General features: G+C 33.4%; 1 protein-coding gene across 1 annotated transcript; it reads left to right on the forward strand.

Moving 5' to 3' along the window:
• Positions 1-3,361: 3,361 nt before the first annotated feature.
• On the forward strand, positions 3,362-14,625 carry LOC125049401 (iodotyrosine deiodinase 1). Its single transcript, XM_047648652.1, has 4 exons — positions 3,362-3,645; positions 11,564-11,785; positions 13,490-13,806; positions 14,293-14,625. The coding sequence occupies exons 1-4, from the start codon at positions 3,471-3,473 to the stop codon at positions 14,473-14,475; spliced, it is 897 nt and encodes a 298-aa protein (XP_047504608.1). The 5' UTR covers positions 3,362-3,470; the 3' UTR covers positions 14,476-14,625.
• Positions 14,626-15,061: the final 436 nt, after the last annotated feature.

Below are 15,061 nucleotides of genomic sequence, written 5' to 3' on the forward strand. Positions count from 1 at the left end.
TTTTTTTAATAGAACGGGGGGCAAACGGGCAGGAGGCTCACCCGATGTTAAGTGATACCGCCGCCCATGGACACCCTCAATGCCAGAGGGCTCACGAGTGCGTTGCCGGCCTTTTAAGAATTGGTACGCTCTTTTCTTGAAGGACCCTAAGTCGAATTGGTTCGGAAATACTTCAGTGGGCAGCTGGTTCCACATAGTGGTGGTGCGCGGCAAAAACTGCCTTGTCCATCACAAAGAGGCCGTTACATATGTCTGTCCTCTACATCACCAGATGTTGGGTAAAATGTATATCTTTTTACTATGTAGTATGTAGTTTTACTAAGAAGGTAGTGAAAAATTATATCGGTAGACGTCTACTCGACAATTTCATTATTATTATTATGACAACAAATTCATGAGAATTGTAGCCATTCTTCCTTAACTTATTTTTATAGATATTGCATAATAAACATCACATGGCTGAACACGTTTCTAAAACCGGCTTTTTAATTTTATGATCCAGTTTTTTTTTACTTCGGGTCTTATAATGTGCGAACTTTTCGTGCAAAAATGTAATGTGACCTCAGAGATTATGTACCTTTCTTTAGTTATTTAAATTTACTAAATTCTTTCAAAACCGAACCTGGAAATAGTTTTGTAGAAGTAGTAAGTCAGTCATAGGATAGCTCAGTCGGTTACAACAAAAAAAGGCATAAATACGCGACCAGATTACTATAAAACATTATATCTAAATCTATGCTTCTGACTTGAAACCAGCGCACAAAATCGTATGCCCTCTATGCGACAAGTCATAACTTTAGTTAATGACTGACTAAACTGACAAAAAAACGGTTATCATAGACAAGTTTCTGTTTTTTTCTAAGTTAGGTTTAAAGACATTTATTCGCATAACAGTCAATAGTCACTTACATGAAAACTTATATACTAAAGATACAATTTATCACGTCGTGGGTCAATGAAGAGCTTCAAGGATGAGCGAAGTAGAACTTGGATGGACTTTGATTTACGTTGAGAACTTTGATCTCGTGATGAGATTGAGAGACTCAAGAGGTGGTCTTTTAGTTTTAATTTAAATATTGCCAGGCTGTCTGCACTTTTTATATTTTGTGTAAGTCTATTATACCGCAGCACTCCCCCAACGGTCAATGTTTTTTTAACGTAATTGGTTCTGAACTTAGGTACAATTAGATTATGAGGGCGTCGTGAACAGCGCTTCTGAATTTGATTTGTAATTTTATCTATGAATTGCGACGTTGCCGTCTTGTGCATATGGCATAACGGGGGAATTACGGTTTATTAAATAATAAACTTTAACGCCTCGCTTAAATATAATCATTGCCGTACGTTATTATATTTTGCCACATTATTAAGAACAGGCGCTATGAATAGACACACATTTCTTTAGAAAATAACTTTAGTAACTACAGCTGTTATAAATGTCTTACAACTTGAACAAATATTGTCAGAAATGTTAAAATCAAAATCACTCAACAGCTCTCAACATTTGTATTTATTATTTTAACCATAATTAGTTTGGATCACCTTCTGAAATACAAGAATCCAAAAATAACGCCTAAAAAAATTAAGGTAATTTTGTTGTCAGAAAAGTTCCAATACGTTTTTACATTTCAAATATTTGTATTATGTACTGTACTGTAACTATAAAACGCCAAATTGACTTCCAGAAAGCTGAATATTTCACTGAAATACAATGTATTCAGTTCTATAAGTCATCGACCTCATATGAAATACCTACTGCTCTTATCTCTGGGGCGGTACCCGTTTTATTTGCAAAGAAAGTGGTACATTCAGATTGATTAATTACAAAAAACCGCACAAACATATAAAAATAGGTATCATAATAAAAATAACAGTTAAGATATTTATAATTGTTGTCAAAGAATGGCACCTTGATTTTAAAAATCTAATCACCTAACCTAACCGTAATCACCAATTAAAGGGATGCATTACACGGCAGTGATCTATAACTTCTGGGAACGTGATTACGTGAACAATTTTTTAATAACATCGTGGTGGAACACGTAGGCACCCACAGCCGTGTTGGATACATTTACTAGGCGTTTCCTTCTTACTCCACCCTTACTGGCAACGAATCCACTTATAAAATAGTATGGTAGTATGTTTTATAGCTTTAAAAATGTGGAGGCGTAATATTACGTACAATGGAAATTTCAAGTAGTTGGTAAACTTGACCAATTGCTGCTGAACAATTCTATAGGAAGATATCGTCTCACATTATGTTAGCCAACCGAATTTAAATTTTATCATATTCGTGGAAAGGGTATGTTGTAATTGAAGAATGTAGTTCCGCGTATGTTTTCATCCGCATGAAGGTTTTTTTTATAGAATAGGGGAAAAATTGCTCATGAACACTGATACAAGGCTCACAAGCCGACCTTTCAAGAATTCTTACATTCTTTTCTTGATGATTGGACAAATTCTAGAGATGGGGTTTAAAAAAACAACAAAAATAATAAAAAAATATTATTCCTACCGGGCAATTTCAGGGCCGATTATAGCTAGTTATGGCTATGAAAGCTTAGTTAAACACTATGGCGTCAATTGAAGTATAAAATTAATCTTTCATAGTTATGTTTTGCGTTTTTCTCGATACTCGTACAAAATGCAGGCTTTTAATTACGTCATTACTGTGGCTTTAATGCGGTCGATTACCTTAAATTAATTTCGATGCACCAATACCATATTGAAATTTGTAAAATATATTTATACAAATAATTTATTGAGGTCGATTACCTCAAAATAATTTCGATGTACTACTACCATATTGAAATTTGTTAATTATATTTATATAAATAAATAAAGATATTACAATAGACGTGAATTTAACGTAATAATGAAACAATCTTGTATGTTTTATTAATGGCTTATTAGACTACAATGTTTTGATTTTTTACACTCCACTCATTCAACAAGAAACATTGCTGATAATGAATAACAACACAGATTCAGTATGTAGCTTAGTAATTCTTTGATGATGAGGTATATATTATGTTTTATTATTATTATGCGCCCAGCTTCGTACGTCTGAACATGTTTTTTAATATTTTGGAAGTAAATACTTAGAATCCCTAATTTTTGTGTAAATTCGTAGCAAATATACAATTGTTTTTTCATATTTATATTATCACATTATTATTATTATCACTAGAGACTTCCGGTTTTTACTCTGATAGGAAGCCATATCTTGTAGCCAAGGCTAAACTATCGTATCGCATAGTCGCCGTGCAACTTTGGAACAATCCCACATTATACTTTATTGAAAAGATAATAAAGTTAATTATAGCTTGCAACAAAATTATATACGATAGCAGATGAGCAACACTGGACTAGTCTACCACGCGAATTGTTTCCGAACACATGTGTTTTTATATCAATTAAATTGCGCGCGAAAAAAAATTGTCATATGTCAGTTACGAAAAGCGCGCGAAATGAATCCGATATCAGTAACAGTTTGGGCATTGGAAACCCATTGTTTTCTAGTGTATAGTGTTTTGGCGGCGGTTTTTATCGTATTCACAGAGTTCCACAGAAATAGACTGCAAGTGCTCGAAAATAGAATTGGCGATATCAAGAAAGTTCCAAATGTTTATTCTGCGAGAAAAGGTTTAGTATCTCCTCGATAATTCATTTATAATTTAAGAAATAAAGAACTTTTTAGCTCTCCAAGGGTAATTGACATTAGGTAGGTACCTATTGGTCGGACATTTTTGACAGACCGGTGTTTTATTTTTATGTTCCTTTTTTCATATACATTACTGAGAACTTAAAGCTTCTTTTGTGTATTGTAAAATATGTATAATAATTATTTATTTATTCAAGCAGACAATCATTAGTCATTAGTTGCGTGTTGTTCCTACGAGAATGTAAGTGCGTGCTCCTATTTCACCATGCCTCCAGCTGATAGAGGACAAATCTTTGTTTTTAATTTATGTTATTATTATTAATTACTTAAGATGTCATGTGGAACATGGTGTAATGGTTTGCAGCTCCTTACAAACGTAAAACAAAAAGCTTGGCGATTATAAAGAGTATTATATTTAATGTATATATCTTTTTTACCAATATGAAGAAATGATTCTTGACTTTTGACTTTTGTTACAATATTATCCAAAACATTATATTAGTAGGTAAGCTTTATTAAATCATAAAATTAAAAAGGGCACAAGCAGGCTATTGCAAGTGCCAATCCTGCTATTACTATAGTCAATTCTATAATCGGTTATAGTAGTTGCAAATAACAATTTTTTTTAAATAAATCTAATCCATAAATATACCATATTTGCTTTTAATTTTTGAATGCAATGGACACAACATCGGGAAGGAAGATTATAAATAATATCCCCTAAAATTAGGAAATTAATATCTCTAGTAGTGGCAACGTTAATTAACTAGTGAAACCGTTCTGTATAAATTATTCGCGAGGCTGAATATCAAAAAATTGCGTGCACATAAAACACAGTGTAATTTATTGTAATTGGAATCTCATCAAAAGGTTTTTATTATATTTCATATAAAAAATTAACTGCTAATAAAATTCTTATTACATGGCTCATGACATTTATGAATGACGGAATACTTCATGAATTCCACTATGGTATTATCTCTCTATCTATTGCAAGATGCACAGATAAAAGGTGGACTTTAAAGACAACTATATGGAAAAGTCCAAGAGGAAGGAGAAGAGGGCGCCACAAAAAAAAGTGGAAAGAAGAAATAGAAGCGGTAGCAGGAAGCGAATGATTCTCCATGGACAGAGATATTTGGAAAATCGTGGAGTAAAGGGTATACTAGAATAACAAGAAAAAAATTATATATCAAATCTAAGTTAATTATAGTAGGTATATCCTTATTATTTCCTAATTAAACGGGTTTTTATTATTACTATTATTATTATTATCTATCTATAGAAAATAAATAACATTCAAGACTAGAAGAGTGTAAAGTCATCAAACTGTTAATCTTAGAATAAATAGAATAGAAATAGAGAATACTTGAAAGATAATAGAGTTTTTACAATTAGTATTTATAGTTTATGTCTTATAAAGGAAATATTTGTGGCATCCAATGAATCATATATCACTTATATATCATATATCACGCATTCCTAATACCTTAATTACATAATTTACAATTACTGTATAATATTACTGGCCACTAATAAGAAATAATATATAAGGATATACTATGTCGGGAGCTATGATAGTGAATAATGGTTTCCCAATCTGTGGTTGCATTGTAGATACTCTGCAATATATAAAATAAATTCAGTAATTTCCTCAGTCTATAGTCTATTCAGACTACTGAGTCCATTTCAAACCATTTTCAACAAAGTCTTGTGTGGAAATTACACAAATAACACAACTTTAATATTGCTTTTTGGGAGAAGGGGAAATGTAGGACAAAATGAATTGTTGTCATTTATTGATAAATTAAAATCACTTAATGTAGAGAATATTGTCTTGCATACATTTCCTTACATCAAAGGTGCACCAAAGGAAAATAAAATTAGATATAAGTTAAATATGCTATTGCACAATTCATTAACTACTAACAATATACAATTAAATTGTGACTTAGGTACACTACCTAATTTAATGGATATAAATTGTATATTTAAAAATAAGTATGTATTGACAAAGGATAGGTTCCGCCTACCTAATTATTATTTACAACAGATAGCTACTATGCTATCTTACTTTTTATTTACAACTAAAGCTAAACATTTAGCTTTTCAGACAACTGCTTCTATTGAGCAGCTAGCTTTTGAGACAACTGCTTCTATTGAGCAGCTTAGCTTAAGAGAATGTAGTGATACTTGCAGTAGCACTTCATTAAGTATTAATAATTTAAATTAGATAGTGTGACAATAGAGGCAAACTCTAGCAATAATTTAGTACAACTCAGCTCAACACAAACATGTAATATTACTAACAACAACTGTTTAAACTTGATGCATCAAAACATGCAAGGTATGTTGGGCAAAGAATTAGAATTGGAGTTGTTTTTAAAATCAAGAAAAATTGATGTCCTATGCATTACCGAACATTGGCTTAGAGAATGCCAAATCATCTTTAACTTTGATCAGCACCAAGTTGCAAGTTCGTTTTGCAGATTGTCGGCGATTCATGGGGGCTCTTTGATTATTGTTAATAAAAATTTAAAGTATAAAGAGCGTAATGACATCGTGTGTCTGTCTGTAGAACACTCTTTGGAGGTAGCCTGTATAGAGATTGAGAATTGCATTATTTTAAGTGTTTATAGACCACCAAGTGCATCTTACGATTTTTTTGAAGCAAAGTTGGAGGAAATTTTGTGTAAAGTTAGTTTTAAGAACAATAAGTATATTATTGTATGTGGTGACTTCAATATAAATTTATTAGAAAATACCTCCATTAGTAAAAAATTCAATCTGTTATTAAAATCTTACAATCTTGTTAACTTGTTTCTTGAGCCCACTAGAATTACAAGCTCCACTGCTACATGTATAGATAATGTATTTACAGATGCAGAGGCAATGCAAACCTCAATTACAACTGATCTTAGCTCAGATCATTGTGGACAGTTAGTGGCGCTAAAATGTAAAGTGGTGAAACAAGTAAATAAGAGCAGTGTGTTTGTTCCAGTAAATAAAAAGCGAATGGTGAGATTTAGACATAATATAGGTAAACACCTACCTTTATTACCGGTAGGTACTACCGTTGATATACAATACAACAATCTAAGTGATTGTATTAATAAAGAGTTCAACACCATCTTTACCCCAAAGAAAGTCTCTCATTCGCAGTGTAAATCGTTTAGTGATTGGGCGACAGCGGGAATTTATAAAAGTAGACAACGGTTGTATGACCTTTACGCTGAAAAGTCATACAATCATAATGAAGAATTTATTCTTTATGTTCGAAATTATTCGAAATTATTTAAGAAAGTTTGTTACGCGGCCAAGTCCTTAAATATTAAAAACAAGATTAAAAATAGTAGCAATAAAACTAAAATGACTTGGAAGATAATTGATAGTGAAACTGGAAGAGTCAGGGATCGCAATCAAGACATCGAACTATGTGTCGATAACACTATAATCAAATCTAACGAAGAGATAGCGATTGTTTTTGATAAGTACTTTTCTGACATTCCAATTTCGACTACAAAGTCTCTTCAATCATCTCCCGCCCTCGCTGAATCGCTGCTCAAAGATAATGTAAACGAGTGCAAGGTCAGTTTTACATTCCGACCCATTGGTGCCGACGATATAGTGAGGATATTTAGAACCATAGATATTAAGAACACTACCGATCTTTGGGGTATTTCTGTAAAAATAATTAGTAGCATAATTGATGTAATTGCTCCCCATCTAGCTATAATTTTCAACAATTGTATTAAAAGTGGCGAGTTTCCCGATCTAATGAAACATAGTAAAGTCATTCCATTATTTAAAGCAGGTAGTATGTCCGACCCCAGTAACTTTAGACCAATTTCCGTACTACCTACTTGTAGTAAAATATTTGAAAAAATTATATTAAATCAACTGGTAAGTCATTTTAACGTAAACAAATTATTACATAATAATCAGTTCGGTTTTACCAAGGGTCGCTCGACAGCCGATGCCGGTGTTGAGTTATATAGATATATAATTAAGGCTTGGGAGGAGTCGCATGACGCTTTAGGTGTTTTCTGCGACTTATCCAAAGCATTTGATTGTGTCCAACACGAGACCTTAATCGGGAAACTCCGCCATTATGGCATCAAGAATACCGCACTGAATCTTCTGACTTCCTATTTACACGGAAGAACTCAGAAGGTTGAAGTGAATGGTAAGAGGTCCTCTGGGTCGGCAGTAGATATGGGGGTACCACAGGGCTCAATTCTTGGCCCTTTCCTCTTTCTTGTTTATATAAATGATCTACCTTTCATGGTAGAGAGAAAACATCAGATAGTTTTGTTTGCTGATGACACGTCCTTGATTTTTAAAATCAAACGACAAATAACAAATTTTGACGATGTGAACAATGCTCTGTCTTCGATTGTCCATTGGTTTAGTATGAATAACCTTCTACTTAATGCAAAAAAGACAAAATGCATTAAATTTTGTGCAAAAAATTCAAGGATTATGGATACTAGACCAATTATAAACGGTGAGGAATTGAATCTGGATGATACAACTGTATTTCTCGGAATCACCATGGATTCAAAACTTCAGTGGTCCCCTCATATTAACGGATTGGCGAAGAGACTTAGTTCTGCAGCCTACGCGGTTAAAAAAATTCGCTCTCTAACTGATGTCGATACAGCTAGACTTGTTTATTTTAGTTACTTTCATAGCTTAATGACTTATGGCTTATTATTATGGGGTCATGCTGCTGATGTCGAAACTATTTTCATCCTGCAGAAGAGGGCTATTCGTGCAATCTATAATTTAAAATGTAGGGAATCTCTTAGAGATAAATTCAAGGAAATTAATATACTTACCTTTCCCTCGCAATATATTTATGAAAATATTATGTATGTATACAAAAATAGTGATAAGTTTACTAGAATAGAACATACGCACAATGTTAATACACGGAACAAACGCAGGCTGCAATTTCCCCGTACTAGACTATCTAAAGTTAGTAATTCTTTTTTGGGGAAAGGGATACTCTTCTTTAATAAAATCCCAGAAGCTCTTTTATCACTGCCTTTCAATAAATTTAAGAAATGTATTAAAGAAAAGCTGTGTAAAAAGGCTTACTATAAAGTCAACGATTATCTAATTGATAAAAGGGCCTGGGACTAGTGCTAGACAGGCTACTTCTAATTAATTTGCGATATTTGTTATAAATAAGTGTTGTTTGATGATTTGCTGTTTTAAAAGAGTACCGAGAGTTTTTTACGCCGGCTTTTTCTCTCGGCCTACACCCTCTGTCTTCTTTGCCGATGAGTAGGGATGCCTTCAAATTTAATGACGTGGAATAAGTGATACATGTATCTTACGTTCCATAATAAACATATTTTTTTTTTTTTTTTTTTTTTTTCCGTTTGTAAAGATTTTATCAGTGCCTGACACGCCGTCGATTTTTGGGACTTAGACATGCTGCTCACCAGGTTTTACTTCAATTTATTTATTGGAGCCTTACATTTTAAATTGAAATGGGCAGGGTGTATAGATAAAAGATGGATCGCAGAAGCCACCCGCTGGAGGGGGAAGGAAAAAGAAATGTGGGAAGACCACAAAAGCGATGGGCTGACGACATAGTTAAGGTTTCTAGGGAGAAATGGATGGAGGAAGCTAAGAATAGATCCAAATAGAAAGTTCTGGAGGAGGGATTTACCCAAAAGTGGTCCATAGTCCATACTGCAGAACACAAAAAAACGGAAACATTTACGTAGATATGTAATTTTTAACAGCATGGAATGAAAGCAGCTTTATTATTATTTGTAGGCAACCACAGTTAAACACTGCTCATACAAACTGAATAAATTTCCAAACCTTTTTTTAATACAAGTTATAATATAAACAGTAGTAATTTATGTATTCATAAAATACATTAGACAAGTGGTATATTTGAATTAATAAAAAAATCTTCCGCGTTCTAAGTATATAAAATATTCATAAAAACTAATTAACTTAATTACTCTGGTCTCTTTGTTTAATTGTGTTGACGCGATAATAAATCTACTTTAGCACAAACTTTTCTATAGATTCGTCAATACATTAATATGACAATTTTAGCTTAACTTGATCAAAAGCGTCGATTTTAGTTGTGTAAAATTCAGTGTCACGACTAAGCCCAAGTCTGTCCCGGATGTCAAAGACGTATTGGATTTGGTATAATGAAAGATGGATGACATTCATTATGCAGTTGAATATATTATATTTAGCAGACCAATGCCAGGCCTTGAACCTTTATTGACTAAAGATTTATTTGAAAAATAAATTGTTTTAAAGTATTCTACCTTCTTCTGAGTAACAAATAAGTCAAGATCCGTTCCGCTTGTTTTATTTTAAATTTATCTTGAAATTTTTCTTATTCGTTTCAAGAAAAAAAATCAATTTGTAATACGTGTTTTACTTTATGCCACAATTGTTTTAATTTTATAATTTAACGACGAGGCAGCTGTGTGACGATAAACAATTTACGGCACATATTTTTATCATTTAACATTTAATTAAAATATTTGGTTTATCAACTGAATATCTTTCAGACCGTTAGTTAAACGGCGATGTTTAGTTAAGAGGTTAGGCTGTTAATTTAACGACTTATTGAGCTAGTTGGCTGCGACATACTAATTTAAATCAAGGATCATTATGACATTTCGGACAAATTTGTACAAATAACATATACGAAATGTATCTCATATGCTTGGAAGCGTAAATAGATCATCTCAGTTATTATCACACACACGCTGATAACCTTTAAATCAGCAGTAAAGGCGGTCAAAACTCGGTAAAATTTGTGTAAATATATCATAGTTTTTACGTCTTATCAGTTTAAATAGATAAACTGAGCATGCTCATTATTATCCTCACCTACTTTGTGGTGATAAGTTATTAGGTCAAATAATTTACACAATAATAACAAAGTATTGGCACTTCCAACGCAAATCATCATATGAAACCCAATACAATCAAGTCGGTCGCACCTAAAATAAAAAAATAAATAAATCAGTGACGCTACCTTTTCAGATCTTGGCCTCAGATTTCTGTATCTATTTCCTGATCATTTTTCCTATAGGTAGATGATCAGCCTCCGTACCTGACACACGCCGTCGACTTTTTGCCTAACGAAGTTTTACTTCACCGTTCGAACTAATGTTAATTTTGCTCACATACAAATTCCATTGGTGCACACTCGGGTTCCGATCCTACGACGACCTCAGGGATGAGAGTCGCACGCTGAAGCTATTAGGCCAACACTGCTCTGGTCGGCCGGTCGCAATTACTAAGAACCTTTGTATTATTTTGAAATATCTTCGTTATTTTCGTGGTAGCCGTCCGGTTGGTGGGTACTGTATGTAATTTGTTTATAAAAATGCTATCAAAACAAGGGCTATTCATGTTATATGAGTCACTATCACATAGTTGACATACTGTTGAAAAATAATAAAATATTCCTTTATTCTTCCCTTTAATAACAATCACGTTCAATAAACAGTTGTTTCGTTCAATGTTCAAAAGGGCAAAGAGTTCAGTAGTTAACTCAGTAGTTTAATTTATGGGTCAAGTCGTCTACTACTATAAAATACGTCAAGACTTGTGTTAGTGTTCATCTGTTGTTACATTTCCCGACAATAAGGATTTTAGGTCATATAAAAAGAATGCCCGAACTTCCCTCGTGTTCTTCACGTAGCCTTGCCAGAAAACGGAACCAATTCGCCATACGAGGATATGGGTAGTTCTCGTAGGGTCCTTCAAGAAATGAGCGTACCAATTCTTAAAAGGCCGGCAACGCACGTTCGAGCCCTCTGGCAACATGTCTATTATATATTTTTGAGCGAATAAATACCTATTTAACTTCTTCAATAAAATTAGAAACTTCTTTCACAGACCGAGAAGAACCAGACGATGAAGATGACCCAGATTACCTCATATCAGCAATTCCAGAGGACACCCTCCATATTCCTTACAAACCTCTGTGGAGGTCCACAGAAGAAGTAATTCAAAGGTCCAGAGAGTACTATGATCTCATGGCAACACGACGCACAGTGAGGAGCTTTAGTACGGAGCCAATACCTCCAGAAGTTTTAGAAAATATCATTAAAACCGCTGGTACGTTTCTCTTAATGATTAGACTAGTGAAGATAAATTGCATTTAGTCCCTATTACATGTAATAAAATACTGCATATAAATAGCGTAGTTTTTATGTCAGAACCCTAGACAGTCACATTAAGATCAGACAGGGAAATATTAATTGTGGTATTGTGGTTCTGTTCTAATTGTCAATTCAACCAATTGTAGAATCAGTAACAAATAAATGTCATCTTATTAGGCTAATTATATGAAAATATAAAACAGCATTGAGAACGGCATTGAATCACGCATAGCTTTTCTCAATATAAATGAATTGAAATTAGCAACAACAAATTCTTAAAGTTTGATTCTATTTGTATAGGACATACATAATTCATGATCTCTAACATCTCTCCATCCACCCAAAGTTTTGTTTCGTGGCTTCTTTAATGGGCGGGGTATGGTGTATGAGACTGTCAAAGGGTACAAGAACTTTGAAACCTGCTTTGCGAATTTTTGAACTGTGATAACTTTTTCCACCTCGTGACAATACGTGTCATCACTGTTTTGACAGTTCTCAAATCTAAACACTCTTGCGCTTTTCATTGATGCAACAAATAATGTTTTGTTCACCATATATTTGCTTATATAAGCAAGAGAGTTGCTCCAGCTGTAATCGTTAAAACGACAAAAGGAGTCAGAGAGTTTTTTAAGTTTATCCCAGAGAGTTCTGTTAAAAACGATTGCGATATTATCATTGCTGCCCCAAGATTCTATGTCTAATCGGGTATCATTAACAAAATAATCTCTTATTCTTGGAAAACGGGGTCCTAAAGTTATCATATTCCAATGAGGGTAAATATTAGGCAACGTCTTTTCTAATAACTTTACTACAAAAATCAAATCTTCAGTAACGTACTGGTCCTCTTCTAGGAAAACAATATTTCCGTTATATTCTTTGGTCGCTTTAAGTCTGTCGAATACTGTACTAAGAGTCCACCACCAGTGATGTTTGAGTTGTGTTTTCTCGGGATCTCTATACCTGACATTAACGTCGCAATTTATAAAATTTTTGCTACAAAATTTTAAATCTGGGCCAGGAAACACATGGGGATGCATCTGAATATTGTAGGGATAAAATATTTGCATATATTTAGTGAAATATGTATTCTGGATGATCGCGGAAGTTTCATTGTCAAAATAATCGTGGGAAAAAATGATTAGGCATTTAGTTATACCTTTGACTTTCTCTAAAGACTGTAAAAGATGTTCCAAGTAAAATGATCTATCGTGTACTTGAATAACAATAATAAGTGTTACATTAACAATATACATATCTTTATGGTGGATTTCTTGTTCTTTGTTAATTTTTTCCAAGTGTTCCTTCAATCTCAGTATCTCATCTACATCAACGTCTTGCATATCTGGTGACATCTTTTCGGAAATATTTTCATCATCATACCAAGATTTTTCATCAAACCGTGTATACGACTGATTTTTTATTAATAAAATTAAAATTACCAATAAAATAAGCAACGACACGCTTAGTTTAAATTTGTAAATTAACTTGAAGAAATACTTTAATTTCATTTTATTACATAAATTTAAAAGGAATTAAAATTTATTATGTTTAGAATCTGAATTATAAATTGATGACACAGAATATATCTTGTCAATATCACAGATAAGAGTAAAATTAAGTCAACGCTCATAGATTAAAAATTATTAATAAATACCTTTAGGTACATCCCCGTCTGGAGCACATACAGAACCCTGGACCTTTGTAGTGGTTCAGGACCCAAATGTGAAAGAAGCAATAAGGAACATTGTAGAAGAAGAAGAGGATCTAAACTACGCAAGAAGAATGTCTAGACAATGGGTTGCGGATTTAAAACCGTTTGCCACAAATGCTTCCAAGCCATACTTATGTGATGCACCAGCGTTAATACTGGTTTTCAGGCAGACCCACTCAATGAGGGAAGACGGAAAGAAGCGTATGCATTACTACAACGAGATCAGTGTAGCTATTGCTGCTGGGATATTGCTGACAGCTATTCAGGTATACATAGGCAAAAACTCATTTTAAAACAGCGATTTGTTTCACAGTTCATTTAACTAGTCTTTTGAAAAAAAAACGGGCTCCCAAGGAAGTTTACGTTTAAGAATTGACGTTTGTCTGAAGTTGTTGTAAATTAATACGCGTGAAGTGAATTTTGCCAATCTTTGATGATGTTAAAACCCATGTACAAGGTCAAACAAAAAATGGTTTGTAATAAAGACGAAGATTTTTTTACTCTTTTCAATTAAAAAAAGTTACAAATCAAATAAAATACTCGTTATTAGGTTTTTACATTTCCTTAGGTGCCCGATTTTTTTGCAAAAGAGTTTATATACTATTTTTCCTCTTTGTTGAAAATTGAAATGGCTTCCCAATTATTGGTAAAATGGATTTCGTTAATGTCCCGTATCTTTGGAAGAATTATTGGTATCGAGGACACCATTATGACCCTTAATAGTAGACCTTATAGTTTTGATAACATTTCAGTACTGTGGACTAGTAGCTCTCACGTCAACCCCATTGAACTGTAATGCGCGTCTTCGAGACCTTCTTTCGAGACCTTCCAACGAGAGACTGGAGTTGCTACTACCTATAGGGAGACCCCATCCAGATGCAACAGTTCCTGACCTCGAAAGAAAACCCTTGGATCAGATAATGATCAAAGTCTGATATTTGAATAATATACATTACTTGGCATTCGAGCAATGTTTAAGAAATATTGTATCTTGTCCTAGATCTGAATAATGCTCAATTTGTTTTATATTGTTCCTAGGAAACTAAGTTCTATGTTGGTTTTAAATAAATATATAAGAGATTTTATTTTAGAGTTATTTCTCTGTAATTGAAATATTGTCGTACTTATAACCTGCGATTAAATATTCTCAGAAAGGAGCTGATTAAAAACTGACTAAAAATTTTGAGCGGACATGTTTCCGTAGGTCAAAATTCAATACGTTTTTGACATACGGGAGGTCTGTCGGAAGTCTCCTCACTTTTATAATACCTTGTAGTAGGGGAGCCCACGATGCTAAATGGGGATTTACTCGAGCGTCATAGAGACCTATTGGGTTGCGAAGCTTAGATAATTATAAGAAAAAAATATTATTTAATGTACACCTTTTCATCGGTGGGGGGAGCGGCTATAGACTTTCAAAAATGTAAAAAAAAACAGTGCCATGGACATACTCGAGTGTGTCAGATATGGAAAGCATCCATGTCCTACGTATTTTGAAGAATGTACGTATGTTTATCTGAT

Source organism: Pieris napi, chromosome 5 (assembly GCF_905475465.1).
Source record: "Pieris napi chromosome 5, ilPieNapi1.2, whole genome shotgun sequence".
In the NCBI taxonomy this organism is placed as follows: Eukaryota; Metazoa; Arthropoda; class Insecta; order Lepidoptera; family Pieridae; genus Pieris; species Pieris napi.

Excerpts from the sequence above, each read along its gene's own strand:
- LOC125049401 (XM_047648652.1), top strand. The coding sequence starts at position 3,471 with ATGAATCCGATATCAGTAACAGTTTGGGCATTGGAAACCCATTGTTTT. Across the intron at positions 11,786-13,489 it reads AAATATCATTAAAACCGCTG|GTACATCCCCGTCTGGAGCA; the intron begins GTACGTTTCTCT and ends AAATACCTTTAG. Across the intron at positions 13,807-14,292 it reads TATTGCTGACAGCTATTCAG|TACTGTGGACTAGTAGCTCT; the intron begins GTATACATAGGC and ends ATAACATTTCAG.